At 42.2% G+C, this 26163-nt stretch overlaps 1 protein-coding gene across 1 annotated transcript in view; it reads left to right on the forward strand.

The window, feature by feature from the left end:
- Positions 1 to 26163, forward strand: part of LOC126285156 (nascent polypeptide-associated complex subunit alpha, muscle-specific form-like) — a 231110-nt gene that overhangs the window by 166920 nt on the left and 38027 nt on the right. The window contains exons 8-11 of the mRNA XM_049984468.1: positions 2711 to 2928; positions 3915 to 4022; positions 4193 to 4291; positions 12545 to 12822. Coding sequence (XP_049840425.1) covers positions 2711 to 2928; positions 3915 to 4022; positions 4193 to 4291; positions 12545 to 12822 — 703 coding nt within the window. The remainder of the gene's footprint in view (positions 1 to 2710; positions 2929 to 3914; positions 4023 to 4192; positions 4292 to 12544; positions 12823 to 26163) is intronic.

Below are 26163 nucleotides of genomic sequence, written 5' to 3' on the forward strand. Positions count from 1 at the left end.
TAGTCTTGTAGTTTAACTGCCCGTGTTTACATATGCCATAAATACGGACTAAACTAAAATTAAAACGCCCGTTTAATATTCCATTACTCTCCTTTGAAGCTAAAACCTTCAATAATGCATCGAGTGGTTCCACAAATAACAAAAAATCACTGGATGGAGACCAGTATAAAGCGAATTTGCATGAATTTCTGTTTCTAGAGCAAAATTTTAAAAATGCTGCTCTCTGCAAAATTTAAGAATATCATTGTTTTCCGATTTGCATCCTCCTTAATATTACTGGCAGCTTTGCTTTCAACGTCACGTTGCAGAATGGTTTGTGATCTCTGAATAGCTAAAAATACTAAGGTAAAGTCCTCCGCAGTTGAATGTTTATTGTTCCGCCTCCGGTGTTGAAGGACTCGAGTTCGACTCCTCGTATATCATCGGAATTTTCTGAGTTAGGGAGATCTGGAACGAGGTTAACTCACCCTCTTAAAGTCAAAAGAGGGGCTCTTTTAAAAAAGAAACATCGGCATTATCAGGACTCATCTGCTAACAATAATGGTTGGAGGGATTGGTGACATATTGATCACATCTCCTGCTTTCATAGATGGTGCATCGTATTGCCATACAAGCAGCATTCGGCCAGTTAAATCAGCCCAAAGCCTAACCCGTGAGTGGTGTTTACGTTTAGTCTTCATAACTACTCGTAGCAACTAGACAAACAAGTCGCAGCCAGGCAGCCATATTGGTACACATGGCCTGTCCCTCACATACAGATCATCAGATTGCATTGTCATTACCACCTGTGTGCGGTCTGCGGACAGATAGAACGATCTGGCGACGGATTTCTTCGATCCGTCGCTCGTACGTGCGGCTGTACTGAGTAATTTCTTTAGCTAGAGTCTCGGACGAACAGACCAACTGCGACTTTACCCGTGGCTACTCTCGCTTTAGGTAATTGGTTAACACGTGGCTCTATTTAAAAAAGGATAGCTTGATGAAGTAGTAATGTCGACCTGTACAAGTTTGCTTTCATCCCCAGTAGCTACCTCGCTGGAAATAATAAGCTGTAACTGCAATCCAGAAATGAAATAGTTTATGTATTGTCTAGAATTGCGCATTATTAAAAATTGTCAGAAATATTAAATAAACGAGATATTAATTCAATGGGTTCTATCATAATATCTGTAATTGATGTAAGAATTATGCTGAATAATGTTTATTCAAGAAAGTAATATTAAGTAACGTAAAGCGGTCCTGCGAGAACCAAATGTAATACAGACAGAAAGGTAACCCTATTGAAATGCAGTAAAGTTGCATTAAGAGCTGTAGGAGAGTGGTAGCAGCGTTCCCAAACTAAGTAGTCTTCGAAGTTCATTTCGTGATCACAATACAGTATACGAAGTATTCGTCAGCTCAAAATAACTCACAATTCACAATGACGATTTACAAATTAGCACTCGAGAGATAACGAGTAGGAGCTCATATTCTGTCTAGCCTCAGTTCCGTAATGCAAGAGGTAAAGTAGAAGTTCTACACTATAGCACATTCAGAGCCCGCGAAAGTGAAAGCCACTTCGAAAGTTAAAGTATTTTAGCGGCAGTACACCGTCCAGAATCTATCACCTCCACGACTGAATCTCGTAAGTTACCACAGGCAGGGTGCCGGCCGCGGTGGTCTCGCGGTTCTAGGCGCTCAGTCCGGAACCGCGCTACTGCTACGGTCGCAGGTTCGAATCCTGCCTCGGGTATGGATGTGTGTGATGTCCTTAGGTTCGTTAGGTTTAATTAGTTCTAAGTTCGAGGCGACTGATGACCACAGATGTTAAGTCGCATAGTGCTCAGAGCCATTTGAACCATTTTGAACCACAGGCAGGTCTGCCTTCTGGATCTCACCGTGAATCACTCCCTTCACTGCAACACTCAAAAAAAGTATCTGTCTCTACATTACTTCAGTAGTATTCCACCATTATCTATCTCTCACTGGCTGACAGTCATCCCTACCAAAAATACGTCGTTCTTATGTTTTACAGACGTGATTTGACCGAATTTTCTTTTTATGTGCATATTTTTTTATTTTTCTTAATGGGAAACTAACCCTTGTATTTACACCAATCTTATGCGTTATGGCTGTTTTTAAGGAGAAGCGAAAGAGTGGTTTAACTGTAATTACGTTTCCACTAGTTCCATCTAACCTAGGCTGGGATGACAGCAGCACTTTTAGCTCGTGGGAGTTCAAAAGTGTTGCTCGTAATTTCAATACATCAGCGAAATTCGTGTAATATAATCACGCACATGTCCGTCTTAGACACAGTCAGAAGCATAAACAGCACATAAACGTACGTATTCATTTTTTACCGGGGACAGTGAACAAAAGTGATCTCTCAGATTTTCCCCGCGCCATTGATGAACAGTGTGCTTCGGGGCCTTTTGCCGAGATGTTGTTGCAATGCAGGCAATGAAAACAATATCTCTGCAGAGCACCCCAAAGCTCTTTATTAGTGAACAACAGTATTAAAGAAGTGTCAGCAAGCTCGACCATTGACATTCAAAGAAATCATCCCCCTCTTGTGTTACCAGACGGATAACCTATTGCAGTTTATTTTTATTAATGATACTATGAAACTATGTCTCATACCGTATTTCAAAATATACTGCTGTTCATGGTTATATTATACGTGTTTCAGTTTGTCACTATAATGTATTCAATGTAATTCAATTTCACACAGGTCCCACTATTCCGACAACAACAGCGGAAGACAATCGGTTGATAACTCCTCCGCCACCAGTTATTGCCCAGAAGAAGCCACAACCACCTGCTTCCGTCTTAGCAGCGAATCAGAAAAACTTTCTGGGAACATCGCTGCTCCTACCATCACAAAACGGAGATGAAGAATTTTTCGGTGACATAATCAGTGGCATCAAGCAAGTCATCCAGGGCCATCTCGTAAGCATTAAAAACACACATTACTAGTCTGGAAGTTGTGCCTATCCTGGTAATAATTCATACATTTTAACGTACAAGTTAAATGAATCTATTTACTGGAAAAATACATGAATACTGATTTAGCTCGGGAATGATCACTTTTCACGTACCTGTAGCTGAAATAGTCACAACGTTCTGAAAAACTTATTTCCGTTCCATCCAACATCGTTGTAACTAGCAAGTTAAGCTAGATTTTCCTGAGTTAAGAACCTTAACCTTGCTTCCTAAACTTATTGTGATAAGAGACAAAATTGAAACTGTACTACTTATTTTGTTTTATTTATCAAATCTCGAGTGTACGAAATTAATAGCGAGCATTAGTCACATTCTCTGGACCAAGTGCTACAAAACATTTCCTCTCACAAAAAAATTTGATAATCCTAGCACTTTGTTGGTATACCCTGTTTATTTTGGAGGTTAATAATATTAACAGTTTTACAAAATAGGAAAAACTTGTTTTTTTAGTGACTAATGCAGATTTAAACCGTAACTAATAAGACAAAAATAATAATAAAATTTAAAAATAAAACAAGGAAAAATCTCAAAAAAGTCATGTTATTAATAGTTTTTCACGGAACACGTATTCACTTCCTGCAGAACACGTGTGTTTCGCGAAACACAGTGTCATGTAATGATGTGCAAAATAATTTAAGCCGACTACGAACAACGCGTCTTGTTCATTAAACTTATGTTCTTTTTTTGTTTTTTGTTTTTTTTTTATGTGGGATATCCTTCCCCGACTGGTAACTCAAACAAGCCAATACCTCCATTCCTCCCTTGCAGACATAATAATAAAAATTATGAACATGTCACAGCAGAACTATATTCATTATGAGAATTCCTTTGTGGTATTTTTCCATCGGCTGCAGCTTTTATGTGTAAAAAATTAAAGGACTTTTGCTCTATCTGCTATCAGTGATAGTCCATATATATACCTTTTGTTTCAGGAGGACATACAGAACAAGTTTCAATCTCGTTTTCAGTCCTTAGAATTGGAGGTCAAGCGAAGAGATGAAATCATTCAGCAACTGCAAAAGAGAATTCACGAACTTGAGGTATTCCAATACATTTTCATTTTATTTCTACTTATGGTACCTTTCTGTCTAAAGTCAGTCTCCAGTTATTTTAAATAATGTCTATGTTGCTATTACAAAGGTATAGTCTCTAAAACTAGTCAGTAATTCTTTTACTTTTGTTTCATTAGATTTTGTAACTTATTTTTTAGAACCCCCCGCAAGGAGATGCAGAAAGTCACCCTTTAGTGCCTAACGGTGGAGAAGAGAGCAGCAGTGACCAATCTGATGCCGATGACCAACCATTTATGGTAAGCTATCTGAGAATCTTCAAATAAAGGTTTCGCACGGTCATTTCGCCATGGTACTCTAATCATCTAAATATGGGGCCATTAAAAATACAATAGGTGGACAGACTTTGGGGCAGGCTCTGAAACAGAAGCAAGAAAAAAGTCAAATGCCCGGAAACGCCTCACTTTTATTAATTATATTGCAGAACAACACACTCACGTGTCTGGACACAAACTAAATAGAATTAGTTTACGAGTTATTCCAATTATTCTGGATCTTGTTGAACTCCGTAGATGTTAATCAGTTAATAACTGTCGAAGATGAACACTCATTTGTGGCTTGTTGTGTTACGGATTGAGCTGTTGATAGGCCACTTGCTGCAAATACATTTTATGTATACTGTTACTGAAGCTTACAACAATTTAAATGTTGGTGTTAATAGGCTGTAATAGTTGTCATGACTCACCTACTTTTGTGAATTCTCCATCTTCAGAATCTGGCCCGAGTGGCCGAGCGGTTCTAGGCACTCCAGTCTGGAAACGCGCGACCGCTACTGTCGCAGGTTCGAATTCTGCCTCGAGCATGGATGTGTGTGTTGTCCTTAGGTTAGTTAGGCTTAAGTAGTTCTAAGTTCTAGGGGACTGATGACCTCAGATGTAAGTCCCATAGTGCTCAGAGTCATTTCAACCATTTTTTGTATCTTCAGAATTTGTTTTCCATTACAAATTTGAAATAATAATACGTCATCCTTGGGGTGTCCTCGATATTTCTGCCACTGAAGCGCTCTTTGTACATCATAAGCGCCTTCTCCACTTCACAGAATATGAGAACATGTTACCCTGTAGCAATAAAATCAGTAAGTCGCAATTACACTGCGCAGCAGAATTAAAGAACCATTTTTCAGAAACCTCGCAATGTCTCCCATTGCGATAGTTTGAAACTTGGGTCAAAGGTTCCCACAACATTCCCCTTTATGGTACAAAAGCGTGGTGCCCTGTGACGTCACCCTCGGTCTCACGATGCCTCACACAACAAGGTGTCTAAACAAGCGAAAGAAAGACTAGAGCTCAGAAGTGTGGTATCACCGCCATACACCACACTTGCTAGGTGGTAGCCTTTAAATCGGCCTCGGTCCGTTAGTATACGTCGGACCCGCGTGTCGCCACTATCAGTGATTGCAGACCGTGCGCCACCACACGACAGGTCTAGTCTAGAGAGACTCCCTAGCACTCGCCCCAGTTGTAAAGCCGAGTTTGCTATTGATGGTTCACTGTCTACATACGCTCTCCTTTGCCGAGACGACAGTTTAGCATAGCCTTCAGCTACGTCACTTGCTACGACCTAGCAAGTCGCCATATTCAGTTACTATGTATTCTGAACAGATAATATTGTGACTCATGTACCGTCAAGAGCGACGTTCATGATTAATGGATTAAAGTTAAGCATCAAACTAATTACGTCCGCTTTCTGAATTCTAATTCCTTGTCATGTTCCAGACCTCACGTCAGTATAGTCCTTCCCTCCTCACGCCAGTCTGCGTGAGCTAAAACGCGTGCATTTCGGCCTCCTCTAGTAATACGGTGTTGGTTCTTCTGGCGACACAACAAGAAGTTCATGAGACGTGAAAAGTGTGTTACTCACTTTTCACCCCTCCTTCTGACACTCTTCGGAGTGCTGACCACATTCCCCTCCATATCCGCATCCAGCCTGTGGGCTGAGGATGACATGGCGGCCGGTCGGTACCGTTGGGCCTTCGTGACCTGTTCGGATGAAGTTGTTTACGTTCTTGGAATAGCGTTGAAATCACGCGGCTTTCACATGAGTGGCCGACGAAAACATTTCAGACACACAGCCGCTCAGAATCGACACCAAAAGACCTCAGTGGTTGCCATAAAAGGCGTCAATGAAACCAGTCCTGTCCTTAGGACAGGAAATGAACCGGAATCAACGTCCCAAGGGAAGGGGTGGATTCATTGACGCCAGTTACGTCACCCCCCCCCCCCTCCCCCACCCCTCAGGCCTTTTCGTGCTGATGCTGAGCGACGATGTGTCTGAAATGTTTACCTCGGACACTCATAAGAAAACCGCGTGAATTCAAAACTGGGCGTCGAGGTTATCACCACCATTGCAAAAGCGTCAAAAGAAGGGGTTAAATGTAAGAGGGGCTGTGGCGTTCTTCCGATCATGTGACACGTCCTCGGTGGCATTGGGCAGAATTGTGGTGAAATTTGGCGCCAGTGTGGCATAATTAACCCACACACCACGTCACATAAACTTCTGAGCTCTGGGTCTTTTCTTTGGCATGTGCCTACACTTTTCTATCGAGCTACATGGTGTCAACACAGGGTCCGCGATTTTGCACCGTTACAAAGAAATGTTGTTGACATTTTTGAACCAAATTTCAGTGTTATACATCACAATGGGAGATAATTACGGGGTTTCGAAAAAACGATCTTTTAATTCTTACGTGTAGTGTAGAACAATCAAATGATAGTAATACCCGGAAGTAACAATTTGTGAGTACGTGAAATGTAATGATCACATAGTCTGAAATATAGTTCAAGTAGTTGGCCGACTTTCGGTCATTAGTAGCACAGCGGGGGATGAGTTGATCTACACACATTCCCCTTACGATTCACGGATAATTACGTCATTTGCTTAATGTGGTGACGCTGTACTTCAGTAATGATGGGTGGAAAACTGGGACGAAACAGTCTCCTTAAATTTTTCTTTGTCGTTTGACCGTACGATCCTTACCAAGATGCAGAAAGGGATCGGACCGATACACCGGCGCGCGGATTTCAATATGAATTTTTAGCGTAATATAAACGTTGTAACAGTGTGGTCTATACACCCCAGCCAGTCATTCCCCCTTCGTATGAAGAAGACCGCTTTCGCTTATTGCACAACAGAATTCCAACAGGGGATGATACCTTTCGATCCAGCCACCAGCGATGCAGCAGAGTACCGCGGGTTGCCGCACAACTAAGGCGCCTGCAACTCACAAGCTGCACATCAATAGTGCAGCCGTACTTGCGGTATCTGGTGGAGCCATATACGCCGGATGCGGCGATGTTGTCTGCGGCACTTGCTCTCCTTCGCGAGCCACTTGACATTATCATGATTTCTTGATTTTCTTCCGCCAGACGGTTTTACATGATGACAACCAGCAGCTCGCCTGTCAGTCGATATCGGAGTTCGCAGCTACGTTCCTTTGAGCCAGGAGCTCACCGTGCAGGTGGTCCCACAGCCAGACTCATTCGTCGAAGTGCAGCATACACTAGTCGAAGTCTGTATCCTTCCATACAGCGTCCAAGTTGCTGAGTCTTAGCTAGTGCTTCGACTGCGGACTACACCAGCTACGGACGTTTCCGGACTACATCAGTGCTATCCAATTTAGGAAGAACAGTGTACTTTTCTCTGTGGCTAAGTTAGCAAACAGTGTGGCTCGTACATTCAAGAAATTGTCATCTTGTTTGCTGTCAACCCTTATCACTCCAGGACAGTCTTTAGTGGTATTACTTTGGAAGCTATTTTCTGTTGCATTTTGTTAAGGTACAGTGCAACAAAGTTCTGTTTATCTTTTGATTAGCTGGACACATCTACGCATTGTGGTACGCACCTCCCACAACGGAATTCAACAGCAATCACAAAGTTAGTTACCTGTTTGTCTGTGTAAGTAGAAGACCCGAAGTTGCCTCACGTATTATACATTCCGTTCTACACAGCACAGCTATTGTAGCAGACTCCGAACAACACAGTTTTGTGTGCGAGTCTACCTGTACATTACATTTGGGACCAAATCCATCAGCCAAAAAAAATGAAATACCATTTTCTGCGCTAGGAGAAGAAAAAAGGAAAGACTGATATTTCAAGGTCGAAGCGAAGCGATTGGGAGATTATCAACCTACTGTGAGCAACAGGATGACCCGAGCGTCATGGACCTATGAACTATCCACATAAGAAGAAAAGGCTGTACACTAATGTGATGAACCGAAGAGACGAAGACATGCCAGTCTGAGAATGGTTTTGCGAGTTTTTCGCGGTCACGTATTCGTATACTGACCCTGAGTTACCCTTTACTCAATTAACCCGAAAATGATATTTACAAAGCACATTTCGATTAAAATTGCAGATGTAGATGTAGAAGCTTTCTACTATCACATAAAAAATGTAAAACTGAAAACTTTTGCGTAAGAAAAAACCGGAAGTATGTGAACATAAATTCGAGTAGCCAAAAGTGGCGGGAAGGAATGTACTACAAGGGATGATCAAAAAGTTTCGCTTCTGAGGCCGTACAGTCCATAACCGGTACGCCAATCAGGCAAAGTCGCCATCACCGACGCACCAGGTTGCAGATGCACCTTGGACGAAACACCGCGTCCTGCTGCGTGAAGAAGAACTTAACTGCCTGTTGCACAGCCTCGTCCGACAGGAATCGCCGACCCTTCAAGGCCTTTTTCAATAGAGCGAAGGCGGAATAATCGGATAGGGAGAGATCAGTACTATAGAGCAGGTGCTCGAGTATCTCCCACTTAAGTTGGCGTAATTTCTGCTTTCCGTCATTTGTGATATGGGGACGCGCGTCACCACGAAGCAGCAACGCCGCTTCTCGAGTAATTTCTCCAGCGTTGCGAAGGACCCTTTCCCAGTGATGAAGACATCAGGTTTCTTGAAATCAATGAACGATGGACTCTGGTTATCAAAGAACTGGGCTAGCGTCATCTTCCCATCATACGGTTGGATACGACTGGACGCATTTGGTAACAACGTCGCCATAGTTTATGTTTCCGCATTTACCGTATGTACATCGGGAAGACACGAATCCCATAGTAAGCCTTTGCCTACATGTCGGTGCTTTTATACGCGCATCGCAGTCGGACTACGTTGATTGCCCCTTTATATTTGAAGATGCGCTCTGTATGATGCATGTATGTTGCGCTTAGAGTGGAGACTCAGTACCTGCGCAGATGCGTGAGGACCATAGTAGCACGTCGCAAGTTAATCGATTTTCAGTAAGGAATGAAAATCGACGCAAGAAGCATTGGTCGTTGGAAAGATTTTAAACGTGCTAAGGAAGATAGAAAAAAGCAGTTGGTACCACACTTTTCAGTCAAGAGTATATTCGCCTCGTTGTGCTCCAATAGGAGCATTTTTTCCGCTGGTTCCCTTCTGCCAAGGCAGGAGACAGCACTCGTATGAAAAGAACTTTATGGATCAGTAACAGTTTGATTTCTTGCGTGTGTGAAATTCAAATAAACCAAAACGAAATTTAATGATCACAAAAATTTTCAATGTGCTTCCGTGCTACAACATTGGAGTTCCCAGAATCTTCTGATGATAACGGAGACACTACAGCGTACACTGACCAGGCAGAACATTTGACCACCTACTTAATAGATGGCATGTATCTTTAGTACGGATAACAGCGGCCACGCGTCGTGGCTGTGAAGTAATGAGGCCTTGGTAGGTCGCTGGAGGGAATTAGCACAACGACTTCACACACAAGTCACGTAATTCCCGTAAATTCTGGGGAGGGGGGTGATCGGGTTCGGATCTGGTGAGTTGCGGGGCCAGCACATCAACTGGAACTCGCCGTTGTATTCCTCGAACCATTCCATCACACTCCTGCCCTTGTGACATGGTGCTATATTTTTTGAAAAAATGTCACTGCTGTCGAGAAACATGATCACAATGAAGGGGTGTACGTAATCTGCAACCAGTGTACGACACTCTTTGGCCGTCATTGTGCCTTGCATTAGCTCCACTGGACCCATGGATGCCCACATGAATGATCCCAAGCATAATGGAGCCGCCGCTAACACCGTCTCTGTCCGGCAGTATAGGTATCAAGGAGCTCTGCCCCTGAAAGATGACGGATTCTCGCCCTCCTACCGGCATGGTGAAGAAGCTATACGGTTTAAACAGACCATGCAACGCTCTGACACTGCGCCAACGTCCACTGCTGACGGTCACGCCCCAATTTCAGTCGTAGTTGCCGATGTCGTGGAGTTATCATTGTCACTTGCGTGGGTGTCGGCTGCGTAGTCTCATGTTTAGGAGTGTTCTGAGCAGTATCTTCAGACACACTTGTACTGTGCTCAACATTAAAGCCTTACGTTAATTCCGCCACAGTTCTCTGCCTGTCCTGTTTTACCAGTCTGCTCAGCCTACGATGTCCGACATCTGTAATGAAGGGTGGGTGCTGAATCCCACGTCGTGTGAACATGGTTTCACCTTGGTTTCGTTACGTGTTGAAGACACCCACCACAAGACTTCTCGAACACCCGGCAAGTCGTGCAGTTTCCGAAGTGCTCGTACCGAGCCTCCAGGTCATCAGAACCTGCTCTCGGTCAAACTCAGAGAGATCGCGCGCCTTCCCCATTCTACACACAGCAAGCTCACTGCTACTACATGCACCGTGCATGTGTCTGACAGTTATTCCTCACTAGTTGATGATGGTATCTCCTAGACGAGGTTATATCAGTAGTAGGTCGGTGGCCATATGTCCTCACTGATCAGTTTGTAATCGCGTGGCGTTATCAGTCCATTCACGACCAGTGAACTATGTTGACTGAATAACAGTAACATATTCTAGTACTGATTATCTTGTTTTTTTGTTTACAGTATCCATTTTAATATCATAGTTCAAACTGCAATATTGTATTCATTTTATTGTGGTAATATCATTGTAAACTTGACGCTGTCTGTCCGACCATGGTTGGTGAATGACATAGAATTGGTAATAAAGATAATACTCTGATAGAAACCTCAAATGTCTGATCACCGTGTATTTTTACAAAAATAGACAGGCAACAGAGTCTCAATGAATCTACATTAAGGAAAAGGTAATTAGACGTTTGCTACCAGGAGGCTCAGAAGAGCGTGTGGCTCTGTGTAAGACTCACCACATACGGATAGCCGTCAATGAAAAGACGTACGTATGTGGACGTTTCATTGACAAAATCGAAGGAGAATACCCCACAAAGCCGTTGCTGATTTCCCTTCCATAAATCAAGGCAACTATGGTATATCGTGCAAACATGTGGCATCGCTGTAATCGCAGTAAATACATTCGGAAGACTGTGGAAAACAATACCAAAATCAACTTACAGACTGCCACCGCATGCGAGGATGGCGCGTTACCAGCACCTGAAACGTTCAGTGTGAATTTGGCCATGTTAAAATTTTGATGTAAGCATAGTTGAACAGCGAACGTAGGTGAAAATTACTTTCTCGCTGGCAGAAATGCTACTCAGTGTCATGCGGAACTGTGAGCAGCTGTGGGTGATAGGACATCACCCACAAAGATCATACTCTTTATAGTGTGTGATGGCCATGGTACTCAGGAGTGTCACCTTGTTAGTTACGGCTATAGTGTCAATGCCCAACACCACCGTAATTTTGTGCTGTACCATCTGTGATGTACAATCCGGCAGAAACCTCCGCCACTGCTGGATTATGAAACAATAATCAATGATAATGGTACAACCCACAGTGAAGTCGTCGTCCATAATTCTGCACAATGATGGGAGTGGAAAATCATCCCCCACCCCATCAGACCTCAGTTAACCCGACTTCGACCTTATAACACAACTGAATAAGAGTGAAACATGCTTTTCAAACAGGCCAGAAATCCCCAAGGCTTTTCGTCAACAAGTGGCACACATTGATGTGCGTCATTCACCGCCTTCGTCATCGCTCGAAACGTCGTGTAGATGTCCTGCGGAACTATTTTGGATGACAGTTGTTGATTCATTTTTGTTCCATTTTTACTTGTGCACAAAAAGTTACAGAGAGTTCCATTGCATATGATTCTTGTGAACATTTGCCATGCCCTCCTGTAGTGGAACAGTATTTTATGTTGGCATTCCGACCCACATTGCCTTACTGATTCAATGCACATTGTGGAATTCCCAAGTTGTTACATTATCGCAAGATATACCATAGCTGAATGACCCTAGTATTACATAAAGTCAGGTCTCTAGCCACATCATACCAAAGTTTAGACAAGATTTTGGATTTCCTTATCATCAATATCTGGGATGGATCCTGTTTTGGTCCTTATCCTTTTTTAGTAAAATGTACAACTGTTGCAAACAGCACTGTAACAGTTTTTACATTGTCCTGGAAAAGTATGAGGACCAAAGCAAGCGCCATCCAGTGGAACACATTGCAAGTGAAAAGGGGTATAGTGATTGAAAATGGAGTGTAACAATGAGCATCTTTTTCTGACCATCGAACTCTGTAGTACAATAGCGCGTCATTTTCAGAGGGGAGACTCCGTGGACACAGTGCTGGGATCCCCTGAGACGGCACGGCCACGTGCCCGTCACGAACAGGCGCCCCCAGCACCGGGCCGGTGTCGACCGCGGCCGCCATCTTGGGACGAGGTGTCCCGGGAGGAGCGTGTGGAGCTGGGCGTGCTGCCGCCACCTGTCCCACTGCCGCTGCCTCTGCCGCCAGCGCCCAAAAAGCCTTCCTGGAGGCAGGAGTCCATTTCTGTGGACCTAGGCAGTTCTTCCGAAGACTCTTCTGAGTCCTCTAGCAGGTCAGTTCCAACTCTTCCTTCATCTAGCGACAAAGGTAGATTTCATATTCGTAGATTTCCGATAAGTGTTTGATATGGTGCAATACTGCAGGCTGTCAAGGAAGGTAAGAGCATGTGGACTAGGTTCCCCAGTATGTGAGTCGCTCGAAGGCTTCTTAAGTAACAGAGCCTAGTACGTTTTTGTAGAGGGTGCGTGTTCATCAGAGACAAGGTGTGCCCCAGACAAGTGTGATAGCACTGCTCCTATTCTCTATATATACAACTACCCTGATGAACAGGGTGATGACGCCCTGGAGTACGGGAAGCTATCATTGTTGAGTGACTGAAGGAGGATACAAGAAGACTTAGAATCTGTAGCCTGCTCTAAATGTGGAAAACCTTAAGGTAATGATGATGAATAGGAAAAGCAATCCTGTAGTTTTCGGATACAGCATATGTAGTGTGCTGCTTGATGTGGTCACATCGATTAAAATATCCAGGCCTAATATTGCAAAGTGATATGAAATGGAACGAGCACAGATGTCAACACGGAAGACGAATGGTCAACTTTGGTTTATTGGGTGAATTTAAGTAATGTATGGTTCATTTCAAAAGAAGACAAAGTATGAAACACTCATGCGACCTATTCTTGAGCACTACTCAGTTGTTTGGGCACCCCATCATCTCAGACCAAAGGAAAACATCGACGCAATTCAGAAATATGATGCTAGATTTGTTATTCTAGATTTGATCATCACGCGATTGTTACAGATACGCTCTGCGAACTCAAATTGGAATTCTCGAAAGGAAGACATCCTTTTGGGGGAACACTGTTGCACCAGTTTAGAGAAGCAGCATTTGGGGCTGACTGTAGGACAATGCTACTGCCGCCAAAGTAAACTGTGGATAAGGATCACAAAGATAAGAGATGTTAGAGCTTGTGTGGAGGCATATAGACAGTCATATTTCCTTCGCACTGTTTTCGACTGGAACAGGAAAGTAATTGACTTGAGTGACACAAGGTATGCTCCAGCAATTACCATATAGTGGCAGCATTGATTGAGTAACTTTTTGTAAAACTAAGTGGCATTTTTCATGATACTTTTCCTTTGCTGTAGACTTAACTGATTTCAGTTTTTCAAGTATCTTACTTAGAATTAGACTAAAATATTTTGTCTCTAGTTTCTAGCCTTCTTGTGGAATACCTACATTGTATTGAGTTTTTATTCATATGCATGAAAATACGTTTATTTAATCTCTCACTTAACAACAATGTCAGACCATGAAACGCCTTTAATTGATTAGCCCTCCCCCCACCCCCCGAAATAAATCAATGACCTGATACTGGCAGAAGTAAAGCTGTGAGTGCCGGGCGTGAGTCGTGCTTCGGTAGCTAAGATGGTAGAGCACTTGCCCGCGAATTCTAAGGTCCCGAGTTCGAGTCTCGGTCGGGCACACAGTTTTAATCTGCCAGGAAGTTTCATATCAGCGCACACTCCGCTGCAGAGTGAAAATCTCATTCTGGAATCAATGACCTAGTTTGAGGTGCTCTGACGACCACTAGCCAGTCGATATGCAGCAAGGGAAGTCGAACCATATTCACAATAAAGACACTTAGACTGTCACAATTTTACCTGTAAACTGTCGAAGTATTCGTCATAACGTTTCCGAATTTACTGCCCTCCAAAAAGTTCTCGCGCTCGGGTTATTCTTGGGGCCGATATATGGGTGAAACCAGAAGTGTAAAGCTCTGAAATATTTAGCGAGTCGTGGAACGTATATCGGAAAGAAAACTAGTGGCCGTTGGAGGCGGAGTGTTCATTGCAGTTGATAAAAATATTGTCTCTATTGAGGTCGAAGTTGAGTGTGACAGTTGAAATCATCTGGTCGCGTATAACAGGCGTAAGTAAAACCAAGATAATTTATGGATGTTTTTACCGGCCATCAGATTCTGATGTGACACTTCCAGAGACATTCAAAGGAAGTCTACGGTTAATAGAGCGTAAATGCCCAGATCATGCAATACTAGATACAAAACAAATTTTCGAGTTGGTGTGATGAATGACAACTTGCCTAAATGTGGGAAAACTTAAGTTAACGCAGATGAGTAGGAAGATCAAACTTGTAACGTTCGGATACAGCATTACTGGTGTCCTGTTTGACATAGTCAAGTCGTTTAAATATCTGGGCATAACGTTGCAAAGCGATATGAGTAGGAACGAACACGTGAGAACTGCGGCAGGGAAGGCGAGTGGTCGACTTCAGTTTATTGAGAGAATTTTAGGAAACAGTGGTTCACCTGTAAAGGAGACCGCATATAGGACGCTGGTGCGACCTGTTCTTGAGCACTGCTCCAGTGTTTGGGACATTTACCGTACCCGATTGAAGGAAGACATCGAAGCAATTTAGAGGCAGGCTGCTAGATTTGTTACCAGTAGATTCGAACAACACACCAGTGTCTCGCAAATGCTTCGGCAACTCCAATTGTAATCCCTGGAGGGAAGGTAACGTTCTTTCCGAGAAACACTACTGATAATATTTAGAGAAACGGTATTTGAAGAAGACTGCCGAACAATTCTACTGCCGCCACAATACATTGCGCGTAAGAATCACGAAGATACGAGAAATTAAGGCTCATATGGAGCCATACAGACAGCCGTTTTTCCCTCGCTCTTTTTTGCAAGTACAACAGGAAAGGAAATGGCTAGTAGTGGTACAGGGTACCCTCCGGCACGCATCGTACGGTGGTTTGCGGAGTATATATAGATGTAGATGTAGAAGGACCTCGTTGTTAGTGAGGAGACTTGCTTGCCTCAGTGATACAGCAAGTTCACTGTAGATGAAGCTGCAATGGTGGGGTGTCTGTTGAAAGGTCAGAGAAACATGTGGCTCCTGAATAAGGGGAGCAGCTTCTCAGCAGTGGCAGGAGCAAGAGACTGGATAATTGACTGATGTGGCCTTGCAAAATCAATCAATCAATCAAAACAGACATACTCTGCTGGTACCGCAAACAGCTGAAAGCAAGGGGAAGCTACAGCTGTAATTTTTCCTGAGGGCATGTAGCTGCACTATACGGTTAAATGATGATAACATCATCTTGGCTAAAACATCCTAGAGATCCAGTGGAGGTCGCCATTAGGAGAAACAAAACTGGCGTTTCGCGGATTGGAGTGTGGATTGTTAGATCTCTTAATAATGCAGCTAGGTCAGAAACTTTAAGAAGGGAAACGGATCGGTTAAGGTAAGGCGAGTGGGGATTAATGAAGTTCAGTGGCAGGAAGAATATAGGTGAATATACTTATAAAGTTCCAAAATTTTGGACAAGGTGACGTATTCTACAGCTGCATCTCACCTTTTCAATAATAATATACTCAGTAAACCATAGTTTGGGTTTCAGAAGTGTTGCTCTACTGAAAATGACATTTACAAATTTACTTACCATATTTTGCAAACGTTAAATAATAAAATAGCTTCAGCTGTTTTTTCTGAGACATATCTAGATAAATTGACATTTTATGGGATTGATGATATGGCTAATCAATGGATAATGCCATATATAACCAAAAGAATGCAGAAAGTGACCATTAGTAATTCAACCAACATGGCCCAGGCACATAATTCTGACTGGGGAGAAATTACGTATGGGGTTCCCCAAAACTCAGTCTTAGGTACTGTGTTGTTTCTCACAAATTTAAATGATCCTCCGTCTAATATACAACAAGCAGAATTAGTTCTTTTTACAGATCATGCTAGAATTCTAATCAATCCAAGTGTACAAAGACAACAAAACAGAAAAAGGTAATTCATTCTTTTAAAACCCTGGCATTTCACATTGTTTATGTTTAAGTTTTACAAGCAAGATTTACATCCTGTGGCGAAAATAATTTCAAGAGCCTGCATCTAATTTCTACTAACACGGGTTAAAACCAGTGATGAGCGCCATTGCCGTCTTTTCTCAAAAGTAACATTCAATAGCCCGGGCGTGGATTTATTCTCGCTACAACGGTTAAGGATCTGCTGCCATTTTCATTCCCCTCCCGTTTTTCTTTGAGCTTGTGCGCAACCATCAATACAAAACTGTCGATCGCCGCAGCTGTAGAGTCCCGGGATCGTCTTTGCCGAGATTCAGAATAAGAATTCTATTCTTCCGCCAGCGAATCTCTGTTGCTGGAGGTACAAAAATAATAATAACTATTATTATTATTTTCATAGAATCTTCAAGTTTTTTGTTAGGAAAAATCCTTCTATCAACTTCCAAACATTCATAATATTCTTGTATGGTTTTTTTTTTTCATTTTTTTATCTGCGCAGTCGCCCAGTACAGTACACATTCTTTCAAGGGAGAACTAGTACACTATTTCAGTTAACTTGAGGAAGATATACTGTAAAATATAGGGGAACGACATTAATCAATGTAACACATGGTAAGGAAATAATAAATATGATGGAACTTCAAAATTATTAGTGATAAATTTCCAGTTTCTCACCCTTAAATAACACTCTCAAAATGTTAGAGACTATCCTTAAATAACACTCACAAAATGTTAGAGACTATTATTAGTCGGTTTTATTGAATTGAAAAAATAACTGAAGACAACTGAGCACAGAATAACGACGGCAGCGAAGCTTTTTATCTTCAAAGTTATTTTAAGTAAATCACAGATGTAGCCATTGAAATTGCACTCTCAACACCCCTCCGCAATTCATTTATTTTAAATTTAACATGAATAGTAAGCTATACTCAACAAGCTTCTCAAAGCGACTAATCTAGGAGCTGGTAAGACTTAGATGAAGATGTCTACAATCTGATCCTCCGAACATACATGCTCGGTGGTGATTATTTTGCAGTGGTGAAGATGACGCACAAAGCTACATTTAATGTTGAAATAACTCAACCGACGATGTGCCCGTTTCTTCAGTAACCGTGCACAGGACTGATTACCCTCGAATATACGAACTGGTAGCTGGAGTAGAATTTTAATACCGTCCAGCAAACATTTCAGCCAAAGTAGCTTATCAGCAGCTGTTACCAGAGTTACATGTTAGCAAGAGTTAGATCTTGCATCTTGCTTTTTGTTCCTGTTTGCATCAACGAAGGCCAGAAGAGCTTCATGATAACCTTGGCGATAATGTAGTTTCATGTAGATCTTTCCTTTGATATATCTCAAAACTCTTTTCGAGCATCCCCAGAGTTCTACCGATGGATTGTTATGGTATCTGCGTAAGAAGTTGACCATACCACATAAATCAAGGCATGTTGCTTTCATTGCATACATCAAGCATTCAATCAACTCTTTCCATCGCTTATCTATCCTTTTTCCTTCTTTGATTTCCAGTTTAACTTCCATAGGTGCCTTGACCGGGTTACAATCTTGCATGTTGAATCGTTATAATAAATTATTCAAATATGACGCTTGACTCAGATATATTTTTCTTTGTTCCTTGAAATCTCGATTCCCTGGGAAGATTGTGACTCTCCTAGTTCCTTTATTTTAAACTTCTTCTGCAACTTAAATTTCATTCTGTCCATTTCCTCTCTATTATTTCCTAACATTAGAATGTCGTCAACATAGAGCAGAATGTAAATGAAATGACAATTCCCTTTAAAATTACATAGTAAAGACACTTATCTCCTTCTGACTGAGTAAATCTTTGACTATAGTGATAAGACACCTATGAATAGAATGATTCCATGCTGGTGTTGCTTGCTTTCAACTGTATAAAGACTTCTGTAACCTACAAAACACACCAGTTGCGTCTTTCAGTTTTTCAGAAATAGCCGCTCCTTCAGGAATAACCATGTACATTTCCTTCCACGAAGAAAAGGACTGGCAACATCAAATTGTTCCAGAAACAGTCATTGTTGGCTTGCAATAATCAGCATTATTCGAACAGTTGCAAGTAGAGCCAATGGAGCATATGTTTCCTCGTCGTCAAATCCTTTTGTCTGTGAACATCCTTTAGCCACAAGACTAGCCATGTATTTTACGATATTTCCGTCCTTGTCCTTCTCCAATTTGAACACCCACTTACTGCCGATTTGCTTCCTTGCGGTGGGTATTTTAATATAGATCCGAGTCTTGTCTTCCTTTATAGAATCTATTTCATCCAGTACAGCATTATACCAGTACTGCTTATCTCTACGAGTTACAAGTTCCTTGTAGCTTTTCGGTATATCATCGAAAAATTTTCAGCATTCAGTGCAAGAACAGCATAGTCATCAAGGTATTTGGAAGGGTTCCTCTTCCTGGTACAACGTCGAACATCAACTTCAGTTTCCTTTCAGCCGCTGGTCAGTTCTTGTTTTGGAATTCCTTCATAACCTCCATCATTTGATTTAACATCGTGTTCGGCGAATGAACCTCAATTATTGACTTTGTGTTTCTTCTCTAATGATTTCTGTACAGATTCCGGAATCCAGTCCTCAACTGGTATATGTTCAAAGCCAAATCTTCCTTCGTAGAAAATAATGTTGCCTCTTGTGACTATTTCTCCTTCTTCTGGACAGCAAAGTCTGTAGCCATTAGGACAGCAGCCAGTGAAGTAGCACTTCAATGAATTGCTGTCGGACTTCCCTGTTCTCAATTCCTTTGTACCAGTTGATAAGCAATACATCCAAATACTCTCAGCTTACTCAAGTTAGGTTTCTCGCTGTGCTACAAAGCTGCAGGAACCGTTCCTTCCAAAGTCTCAGTATGACTTCTATTTAATGCAGATAACAGCAGTATGAACAATTTCTGACCAGAACATCTTAATTACACTGAAGTATCAAACAGCGAGCTTTCTCAATAAGAGTTCTGTTCATTCGCTTCGAGACACAATTTTGCTGAGTAGTATATCTGAATCTAAACTCATGTAGTATTTCTTATTCATCAAAAAATTACTTCAACTCGTCCGGCATGTGTTCACCAACACTGTCACACCGCAATCTGCTGATCTTTAAGTTGACATGAGCTGTAGCCAAGGTGTGAAGCATCTTCAGAAAGCGAGTTAACTCCGACTTCGATTTCAGTTCCTAGACCACTGTAAAATGTGTAAAGTCATCAACGAAGCTGAGCACGTACTTCCTACTGTCGAACGATTCTAGTGAGATTGACCCACAGGTCACTGTGGATCGACTCAAGACGTCTCATGGCACGTTTCCAGTGTGATCGTATGGCAGCTGTGATTTTTTCCTTCGACAGAATCTGAGCATCGTTCCGTAGGGATTGTTGAGGTATCCAGTTCCACTTGTCTGAAGGCGTTTAATGTTAACATACCTCAAATGGCCTAATCTGCGATGCCACAGTTTCACATTAGCTTCAGCTGAAACAGCTGACAAGGCTTCATATTGCAAAAAAAAAAAATTAAATATGTTGCTGAGATTTATTCCTATTTGCAGTGGCAATGATTTCTTTTCCCTCTGTAATTAAAGCTTTAGCTTTTCCGCACTTGAAACTAAAACGATTCATTTCCAATTTTCTAACTGACATCAAATTATAATTAAGATCAGACACAGATAAAACATCTTTAAATGTTATCTGAATTTCCTTTCCTTTTACAATACTAGTGACTTTAATTTCTCCTTTTACATCAGCCTCAAGAAAAATACCTGATTTGGCTACTATAACTTTAATTCTTTGTTCCAGTTCCTTTAGATTAGTGAGTGGTATCTTACGGTTAATCATGTTGCTCCAGAGCCCAAGAACCAATTTACGTTCTTCGCTGATTGATCTTCACTTCATGCTGCAAAACACAAATCATCATCCTCTTTGACGTCAGCCACTACCACTGAATTGCTGGTTCCTGATTTCTAGTTTGATAACTTAACTTTGCAGTTCTCCCTTTTATGTCCAGGCTTTCCTCAACGATAACAAGTAAAGTTGAATGAATTCCTGAAGTTTCTTGCGATTTCTCGTTTTACTGGCCTTTGATGAACCTTTTTTTCTGGTACCGTTGAGTCTGAAATGCCTTAGTAGGCGGTGTATCTTCATGTTTGTTTTTCCCAAAGACTCCCTTCCGCTTCGACTCTTCATCCAGTAGCCTACTTTTTATGAAACTCTGGGTTCAAGTCTCTCATTGAGAGCGTTTCGATTGCAGTGACCATTACACTGTGTTCTGCAAGCATCGTTAAAAGTACAGGGAATAGGCAAAATAAAGTGAACAGTAGTAGTAATGGGATGGTTGTGCTTCACGGTCAACAACGCATGTAAGGCACTTGTCGCGCTGAACTGTGCATTCTCAGTATCGACTAGGCATCGGTGCAGGTTGTGTAGGAGCAGTTCATTCAGAGGCCGAGGTCGACGTGCAGTGAAAGACCTAACAAGTTCCAAAAAGGGTAGATTGAGGGGGCCCAATTAGCTGGAGCAACAGTAAGCAAGACAGCTAACGTATTGAATGTTTCAAGAGCAACTGTTTCAACAGTCATGACAGCCTACACAGTACATGTAAACAAATCATCGCGTAAACGTGATAGTGGGCGCAAATCAAAACTAAATAACAGAGATCGTCGTACACTAACACGAATAGTGTCCAAACAACACGAAACTATGGCGGTTAAAGTGACTGCGAAGCTCAATAGCCATCTTCGAGACCCCGTATCTATCGACACTGTCAGTCGAGAATTCCATAAAGCTAATATTCATGGACGAGCTGCTATGCCGAAACCATTAGTGGCAACAACCAACGCAAAGAGGCGTAAAACATGGTGTCCGGAGCATAAATCCTGGACGACTGATCAGTGGAAACACGTCATATGGTCCGACGAGTCAACGCTTTCGTTATTTCCAACATCGGGCCGAGTTTACGTCTTGAGAATGCCAAAAGAAGCCTACAATCCTGATTGCTTGACTCCATCGGTTATGCTTAAAGTTGGAAGTGTGATGGTATGGGCAGCCATATCATGGTATTCTGCTGGTCCCGTCATTACTTACAAAGGTCGTGTTACAGCCAACGATTATGTGAACACATTAGGTGATGATTATAATGTTGTTCCCCAACAATGATGCCATATTTCAGGACGATAATGCACCCATTCAAACAGGCAGGCCAGCACAGTACAATCGTAGCATGAGGAGCATGCAACTGAACTGCAGCGTTTTCCTGGCCAGACTTGAACATAATCGAATCCTTATGGGCGGTATTGGAGCACAGACTCCGGAACAGATTTTCTCCTCCCACGTAACTAAAGGATTTAGAAGAGGTTCTGATCCAAGAGTGGCATAACATTCCACTGCAGACTATACAATCATTATGCGCCAATATTCCAAGAAGAATCGCAGCTGTAATCCGCGCAAATGAGGGTTATACCCTTTATTAATAAATTATTCCCAAGTAAATACAGGTGTTCACATTATTTTGCCTATCCCCTGTAGAAGGCATACGGTGTCGGTTTCTTAGACGGTAGCTCCAGTCGACAGTAATTCTCGAATTAACTTATCAAACTTCAGAAAGTGATTAATTAGCTTATCAATTTGCATCAAATTTCATAGTTAAGAGCTGTTTTCTCAGCAGAAGTTGACTAGCAATTCCTTTTATCTCAAACGAATTGCACAGAGATGTCTACAAATCGCAAGAGGTTACCTTATCTTACGCTTATTCCATGTGACTATCGGCGATGTGTTGAATAAGATAAGACTTACATTCAGTGGCGGCTACTGCGTTAAGAGCGCAAGAGCACGTGAACGCCCTAGCTTTCGACACCGATTTATTAGTTATTTTTCTTTGAATGCTGTTAAACGTAACAGAGGTGCTGCAGTCTGAAAGAAACGGCACTTAAGTCTACCAGTCTACTGCTCCTCTGGACTCCATGAAACTTGTATCAGGGTCGTGAGCACAGCTTCAGTTGTGCACGTTTTAACGTACTTTAGCGTATGCACAACTCGAGTGACGTAATTGTCTTACGGACCAAATACATACGAATTTGATAAAGAGCGTGCACGGTAGATGTGCACAGCTAGCCCCTGCCACTCAACTAGAAGTTTACGTCAGTGCCACTAGATGGTAGCACATTATGGCAGACTTTATGTCTGTTCGCTCGGCATAAATCCTGCTAGATGATAGTACTCTCCTCAGCTTTTCTTCACTATACAAGGTGAAGCGGCGATAAAAAAATGTCTGTTACAAAATTTCGTCCGGCGAGTTCATCCGTTAGAAAAAGGACGTTAAAGTGTAGCAATGTGGCAACACTGTAACCTTATGTCGGGTAGCTACTTGTGTCAGGAAATATTGGTTGCACTGTTCATTTGGCCAGCCGGCACGGTAGCTCCGCGTGTTCGGTCAGAGGGTTACGTGCCCTCTGTAATAAAAAAACTGAGTCAATCGATCAAAAACGAACATAAATGGATGTCTTACGACGTCCGCCCCGAGCAGATGCAACGAACGCATGCGAACAAAATGATATTCAAAAAAAAAAAAGTTGGTGCAATGGGTACAGTTTTGGGTTAGCATGTAGGAGGTCGAGGGTTCGATCCTAGATTGGGGCGCGTTTCTTTTTGTTTCCTAATTTCATTCTGATATTTCATAGTGTAATATACACTGTTTCTTAGGTAACACGTATATTAAAAAATTCACAACATTTTGTACCGCTGAACATAGCAAATATGTGGTTAGACAAATACGAAATAGACAATTGAAACATATGACTTGCCATACGACAAAATAACTACAAAAACAATATCAATTTCGAGATGTTAAAGATGATAGCACAGTACAATAACACAATATATGCGTGTCAGTTATACTACATGTAATATGAGCGCCCAGATATCGCACATTAGCAAACAATGAAAATAATAATGTCCGTATGACTTTCACAACAGAATATGTTGTCCTCAGCACAACAGATGCTCAAAGCGGTCTCTCTGCAGGTGCAAACATTGCACAACCCGCCGGATCACACAGGTCTGGATCCTTCGCAGCAAAGCTGCGTCCATAGCAACAACAGCAGCATGAACATGCGCTACCAATTCTTTCATATTCTTTGGCGAAGTAGAGTTCACATGCTCCTTCTGGTATCCTCACAGGAAGAAATCCAGGGGATTTAGGTCAGGTGAGCATGGCGGCCATACAACTGGACCTCCACGTCTGAGACACTTCGCTGGAAACGTTCTGTCCAAATACTATCGCACATTAATTCCAGAGTGTGGAGGACCACCATCATGTTGGAACCATATCCTCTGCCGAGCATGTAGTGAAACCCCTTCCAGCGCATCAGGGTGGTGGAATGTATGATACCTTCGTGAAGCCAACCAGTCAGGCAACATGTAGAGGCCCAAACACTTGTCGTTCAATATTCCGGCCCAGACGTTGAGACCAAAGTGAACTTGATACCCAAGGTTTCTGGTGACGTGTGGGTTAACCTCACACCAATTATGGACATTTTGCATATTGAAAACACCCTCACGAGTGAATACTGCTTCATATGACCCTATTATGGTGTTCGCGAAGTAATCGTTGGCTTTCTGTTGTTGTTGGAACCATTCACAGAATTGCATCCACTGATGGCGATCTGTAGGATGCAGGTGTTGGGTGAAAGCATAATGATAGCGGTGCAGCCCATGCTCGTGCGGTGGGAGACAGGCAGCTGCCTTGCTACATTATGGGTACTTTGCTGAGGTTCTTGGTGTATGACCTTCAGGCTAGCTTCCTCAGTAGCTAGATTATAGTGAGTCCGTGGATGACCTCTATCATGCGATGGGGGAAGGAGAGAATCTGATTACCGAAGGTGCAGCTCCAGATGACAAAGCACATTTTTATCTGGATGGCGCCAACTTGGTTCAAGAATCATAAAAGAAGGCTGTATACATGGAAGAAGCCTGGAGATAGTAAATGGTATCAGATAGATTATATAATGGTAAGACAGAGATTTAGGAACCAGGTTTTAAATTGTAAGACATTTCCAGGGGCAGATGCGGACTCTGGCCACAATCTATTGGTTATGACCTGTAGATTAAAACTAAAGAAACTGCAAAGAGGTGGGAATTTAAGGAGATGGGACCTGGATAAATTAAAAGAACCAGAGGTTGTACAGAGTTTCAGAGACAGCTTAAGGGAGCAAGTGAGAGGAATGGGGGAAAGAAATACGGTGGAAGAAGAATGGGTAGCTTTGAGGGATGAAGTAGTGAAGGCAGCAGAGGATAAAGTAGGTATAAAGACGAGGGCTGCTAGAAATCCTTGGGTAACAGAAGAAATATTGAATTTAATTGATGAAAGGAGAAAATATAAAAATGCAGTAAATGAAGCAGGCAAAAAGGAATACAGACGTCTCAAAATGAGATCGACAGGAAGTGCAAAATGGCTAAGCAGGGATGGCTAGAGGACAAATGTAAGGATGTAGAGGCTTATCTCACTAGAGGTAAGGTAGATACTGCCTACAGGAAAATTAAAGAGACCTTTGGAGATAAGAGAACCACTTGTATGAACATCAAGGGCTCAGATGGAAACCCAGTTCTAAGCAAAGAAGGGAGAGCAGAAAGGTGGAAGGAGTATATAGAGGGTCTATACAAGGGCGATGTACTTGAGGACAATATTATGGAAATGGAAGAGGATGTAGATGAAGATGAAATGGGAGATACGATACTGCGTGACGAGTTTGACAGAGCACTGAAAGACCAGAGTCGAAACAAGGCCCCCGGAGTAGACAACATTCCATTGGAACTACTGACGGCCTTGGGAGAGCCAGTCCTGACAAAACTCTACCATCTGGTGAGCAAGATGTATGAGACAGGCGAAATACCCTCAGACTTCAAAAATAACATAATAATTCCAATCCCAAAGAAAGCAGGTGTTGACAGATGTGAAAATTACCGAACTATCAGTTTAATAAGTCACAGCTGCAAAATACTAACGCGAGCTCTTTACAAACGAATGGAAAAACTAGTAGAAGCCGACCTCGGGGAAGATCAGTTTGGATTCCGTAGAACTGTTGGAACACTTGAGGCAATACTGTCCCTACGACTTACCTTAGAAGATAGATTAAGGAAGGGCAAACCTACGTTTCTAGCATTTGTAGACTTAGAGAAAGCTTTTAACAATGTTGATTGGAATACTCTCTTTCAAATTCTAAAGGTAGCAGGGGTAAAATACGGGGAACGAAAGGCTATTTACAATCTGTACAGAAACCAGATGGCAGTTATAAGAGTCGAGGGACATGAAAGGGAAGCAGTGGTTGGGAAGGGAGTGAGACAGGGTTGTAGTCTCTCCCCGATGTTATTCAATCTGTATATTGAGCAAGCAGTGAATGAAACAAAAGAAAAATTCGGAGTAGGTATTAAAATCCATGGAGAAGAAATAAAAATGTTGAGGTTTCCTCGATGACATCGTAATTCTGTCAGAGACAGCAAAGGACTTGGAAGAGCAGTTGAACGGAATGGATAGTGTCTT

Source organism: Schistocerca gregaria, chromosome 8 (genome assembly GCF_023897955.1).
Source record: "Schistocerca gregaria isolate iqSchGreg1 chromosome 8, iqSchGreg1.2, whole genome shotgun sequence".
Taxonomy (NCBI): Eukaryota; Metazoa; Arthropoda; class Insecta; order Orthoptera; family Acrididae; genus Schistocerca; species Schistocerca gregaria.